Source organism: Saccostrea cucullata, unplaced genomic scaffold (assembly GCF_032062105.1).
Source record: "Saccostrea cucullata isolate Sc308-1 unplaced genomic scaffold, CSIRO_AGI_Scuc_v1 ctg6331, whole genome shotgun sequence".
Lineage (NCBI taxonomy): Eukaryota > Metazoa > Mollusca > Bivalvia > Ostreida > Ostreidae > Saccostrea > Saccostrea cuccullata.
Window position 1 is genome coordinate 17,493 of NW_026929264.1, and position 5,296 is coordinate 22,788.

At 34.0% G+C, this 5,296-nt stretch overlaps 1 protein-coding gene and 1 long non-coding RNA gene across 2 annotated transcripts; both read left to right on the forward strand.

The window, feature by feature from the left end:
- The first annotated feature begins 1,389 nt into the window (after nucleotides 1-1,389).
- On the forward strand, nucleotides 1,390-2,962 carry LOC134280251 (uncharacterized). Its single transcript, XR_009994872.1, has 3 exons — nucleotides 1,390-1,438; nucleotides 2,632-2,661; nucleotides 2,875-2,962. It is a non-coding gene; the product is annotated as an uncharacterized LOC134280251 (long non-coding RNA).
- Nucleotides 2,963-3,597: 635 nt separating this feature from the next.
- On the forward strand, nucleotides 3,598-5,061 carry LOC134280253 (IgGFc-binding protein-like). The gene is made up of 2 exons (XM_062762660.1): nucleotides 3,598-3,694; nucleotides 3,785-5,061. The coding sequence occupies exon 2, from the start codon at nucleotides 3,886-3,888 to the stop codon at nucleotides 5,059-5,061; it is 1,176 nt and encodes a 391-aa protein (XP_062618644.1). The 5' UTR covers nucleotides 3,598-3,694; nucleotides 3,785-3,885.
- The last annotated feature ends 235 nt before the right edge of the window (nucleotides 5,062-5,296 follow it).

Below are 5,296 nucleotides of genomic sequence, written 5' to 3' on the forward strand. Positions count from 1 at the left end.
ACCAATTTTTTTTTCCTAATACATCCACTTTTCCCAATTTTTAACCTATACTAAGACATATCTTTGGAAAGTGGGGGGGCTAAACCTAGGAAGATATGTTCAATGTCTATACTAAGTATATATTTGGAAAAAAAGTGGGGGGGGGGCTAAGCCCCCCCTAGCCCCGGTTCCGACGCCTATGGCATACCAAAGAAAAGATAATGTTTAAATTCAAAGTATCTGCGATGAGTAGTTGCTCAGAAAACTGCGACCAAGATTTGTTACGGACAGACATACAAGGGTATATTTGGTGCGGGGATATTCATGTTAAACTGCATGAAGATGAATGCACGTTGTTTTTGCTAACAATAAAAAAAAGACGATTTCTTTTCGTTTGCGTTCAACTAAGTGACATTCTAAAAGATATCGTTTTGTTGGCTGACAAATACTTCACGTTTCAGAAGATTTCAACAAAAAAGTATATTTTTCTTACTTATTCCGAAATATCATCCTACACATATTTTGACATGTAAGACCCAGCATCGTCTGTTTTTTGTTTTTTTTTTTTTTGTAATTTTTAGGTCACCATGTTCCTTTTCTTCCTGGTACACCTGCACCTGCTTTAATAATAAGGAATCCTCTCTAAAAGGTATGAAAGTTCTACATTTTCTTTAAATCTGCAATAGTTTTTTTTAATGGAATATGTTATCTTTCATTTCGCACGTTACACTTTTCTGGCAAAGCTTGTACTTTTCATAAATTCAATTTATGTATTGAAATTTTTTTAATAATGAGCTTCTATTTTCAGGTCAACAAATAAGGTACTGTAATAGGAATAAAGTAAAGCAAAATGGCTGAACACAATTCGGATCAGGTAGGTTTGTCATCATTGAAGTTACAATATTCTTCACCTTACACCATTAAATGTTCATTGATATCGATTATCATAACGTCAATTTATTTTGTCAAATTTTAATTTTAACTGTAAATATTATGATTATCGTAATACACACATTTCCATTAAAGTGTCAATTTCGCATTATTTTTTAACAATGAAAAAACTTGAGACGCTTGCAAATTAATGTGCTCAAACAATTCATTTTAATTTTGACAAGCTATTTCAAGATTCGGCTAGCAATTCCATGCACGTCATTAGTTATGGAAATCAACAAGAAATTATTTTATCATATATCACAAGCCCTTGTATCTCTTAATCAAACCCGACTTTGAAAAATTGGGGGTTATAATGAAGATATCACAAGTCAAATTTTTGCCATGTAAAGACCTATGTTTGTTTTATATAATTAATGCGAGCGTGCGACTACATGTACTTTATACATGTATTACTTTTTAAGACTCAAATTTCTTTTGTATATATTATCATCATATTATCTCTTCCTTCCAGAATTACGAAAACCCTGCATATCAAACTGACGAGCAAAATCCATATGAAGTCTTGGTAACTATGCAAATGTCTTTTTTACGCTACATTAATAAATTGTTTTTTTACCTTTCCTAAATCATTAATGTATGATTGATTGATTAATTTGTATACTATTTAACGTCCCTCTCCAGAATATTTCATTGATATGGTGACGACACCATTGCCGGTGAAGGGCTGCAAATTTGGGCCTATGCTCCGCACTTAGGGCCATTGAGCAGGGAGGGGTCTTTATCGTGCCACACCTGCTGTGACACGGGGCCTCGGTTTATACGGTCTCATCCGAAGGACCGCCCCATTTAGTCGCCTTTTACGAGAAGCAACGGGGTACTGAGGACCTATTCTAACCCGGATCCCCACGGAAAGATTAATGTATGAAAATATATTTCAGAAGATAACCTTTTTGTGAATAGTAAAAATGTGCTTCCAAAATGTGTTCCAGATTTTTAGTCCTTTATAAATATTTGTTCGAAATGAGGTCCACTGTTTTTGTTAAAATATCATTTATAATATCAGGATACTTGATACTAGTATGACTTTTTTTTTCTCTGTATGTGGTGTTTGAGAAGGGTTTAAATGGCTCTATCCTATTGTGAATTTTTACCTGTTTCCTATTGCCTTTATTTTTTGTGCATCAATTGCCATATATTTTATGAAACGATATACATAAAACGCACATTTTTACTTAATCCTCAATCCTTTTACTCACTATACAGTGGATTTATAACCTTATAAAGTACACAACAATGTAAACTTCACACAAATTTCATGATTAAAACAGAAAGCATACAGCAGTTGTGATCATTCGAAAGGGGTTTCTCACTCCTCCATGGCAACTGACCCCCCCCCCCCTCAGATATTTTGGTGGTCAGACCCCCCCCCCCCCCAGATTGTTTGCTCTGCTCCTACATGTATTTTGTACTATTTAATGAATACTGTTCGTACTGTTTGATATCTTCATATATTTCATTTAAATATAAATCTACGTAGTTTATGTTCCTGTGAATGTATATTGTATTAAATAAATTCAGTGTCTTTTAAGCTGAGGCTAATGACCATTGGTATTCTAAACAAATACAGATCTACATGTGTTTGAAATTTGAGGAAATTGTTCATTTTTTATAAATGATCAGACAGAAAAGTCTCATCTAAATGATTAAAAATGGAATATATTTAGACACAAAATCATGCACTGATTATTTTTTTTCCAGGAAAACGAGGATGCCGAAGGATATATTTCGGTAAGAATTTAAGGCCATTTTGTTGATAAATTTCCTTATTTGATTTACCAATCAAATATTTCTATTTCATTGCTTATAATTTTGATATTTGTTTGGAAACATTCGGAAAAAACTTCTGGAAATTTGATGAAACTAACGTACATGTAGCTGAATAATAAACTTAATGATAAGTCTTTTAAATCATTAATGACCTCTTTTTTTTTTTTCATGAAGATAAAAAATATTAAAGCAACCCCTAAAGCGTTAGGAAGAGACCTGGAAGAAAATCATCGAAAATCATCAAAGACCTTTGCAAAAACAGTTTGTCTTATCTTCGTCATCATCGTCGTTTTCGCGTTCGTCGTTGGCTTTGTTACGATGACTTTCTTGTTCCTTCAGGAAAAGAATAAAAATGACGGTACAATGTTTTTATAATATTCTTCCTTGAAAGAAAATTTTCATAAAATTTACTTTTTAAATTGAACTCAGGTTGGTTTGGATAAGAGAATGATAAGCAGTTGACAAATAGTAAAGAATTTGCTTCTCAAATTACTCACTCACCGTGCCCTCAATATCTGCAAACCTTGAGCAGTGGTTTAAATTATTATGAGGTGGTCCTTCATTCGATTGATATTGAACTCTTATGAATTAAACATTTAAGCCCCTCGCTTTAAAAGTTGGAGGGTATATAATGATCGGGATGTCAGCCCGTCTGTCAATACACCCATCTGTTACGCATTAGGAGTACCGTTTCCATTCGAGTGAAAAATTCTCGAGAGGAACGTTAAACAATAAACAAAAAATATATTTAAATTATTTGGAACAATATTTTATAAGGGTTTTCTTTATAAATTTGAGCTAAATTTTCCCGTTTCGGTAGAAAAAAATACCTTGACCCTTTTTTGACAATCTAACTTATCTAATATTGACACTTGATAATTATGCATTATAGGTTCTCTGGATTCATCGCCAAAAGGAACCATACAGTCATTGATACAGGATAAAATTTGTGTGGACGAAAAATCAAATGTATTGAGAACGTACAACGCTTTGGGTGAGAAGTTTTAAAGGCCCTTGATATTTCTCTTTCTCTCCCTTTCTATGTATGATTATATCGATCATTTAAAGATTTTCTGTTTGACAGGCAGCACAGGGCGCAGTTTTCTTGTAACCTTTATCCAGAATCACATTGAAGTAAATGAAACTCATAGAAAGATACTTGTTTCTTCGGAAAATGATTTCAACATGACGGTCACACTTTCAGATAGTCGAAGTCCAAATTTATTAACTACAAGTACGCGCAGAACTGGAAATAGGATATTGAAAAAGATAAGTGTTCATTATTCGATGATTCCCGCTTATTCGGTGATAGAATCTAAGGCTCTTCGTATTACAACATCAGCGTTGACGACTGTATTAATACTAGACGAAGGTGAATACACATCTGACAGTACCTTAGTTTTCCCCATAGACAAGCTATCTAAATACTACATTATTTCAACAGCACCGCCTACAAGGGAATTTCTGGACAGCGGAAGTCACTTTACGATCGCTGCAACCACAGACAATACCCATGTCAGTATAGTCTTTGCTATAGATCACAATACTTCAATTTCTCTTCATGACAAAGAATATGGTAATGGTGATACTTTTACGGTAATATTAAATAATTTTCAAACATTTCAAATTGGACATAAGGCAGATTTGTCGGGAACAACGATAAATTCTACTCAGCCCATTGCCGTATTTGCAGGAAACAAATGCAATAATTTAGGATATCACGGAGCATGCAGCATGCAAATGGAAATGATTCCACCAGTTGACGAATTCGATGACGTTTTTATCGTTCCACCAAACATAAATAGATACCAATCACTTGTAAGAATAATTGCACCTTTTCAAACAAAAGTTACATACACTTTCGGTGGAATGGAAACTACAACTACGCTTTTAAAAACTCGTTATACGGATTTCACCACTCGTGAAAACGAAATAAGTCTCATACAATCTGCCAAACCCGTACTAGTTAATGTTTTTGCCGCTGGTTCAACCAAATCTCAGGTCTACGGTGACCCTTACATGATGACTGTTCCAGGAATCAACCAGTATCTCAATCAGTATATTGTTGATGTACCGGAAGGATACAATTTTAGTTTTGCAACTTTCATAATAAGGAATGAATCAATATTTCACCTCCAAATTAATAACACTAATATCCATGAATACGATGTGGTCTTCCATTCCACGATAACAGTGGGACCATATCTATTTGGCGTAATGACAGTAAACGTACCTAGTGGCGTGATTCAAGTTGAATCAACAGACGGTTCTTTGTTTGGGATGCTTATCTACGGACAGAGGAGGCATGACGGTCATGGTTATGCGGCAAATGCTCTGTTAACAAGAATTTGCAGAAAATAACATCTGGATATTTCTAAAACAAACTATACTTATTCAAACGTTTATGTTTAATGTGTAGAATTTAGACGAGGCATGATTGTTCGGTCATGGTTATGCTGCAAATGCTCCATGAACAAGTATTTGCAGAAAATAACATATCCGGATATTTCTTTAACAAGCTATATTTATTGAAACATTTATGTTTAAAGAGCTAGTAATATGCATATCTACACATTGCGTCCTAAATATCTGCAAA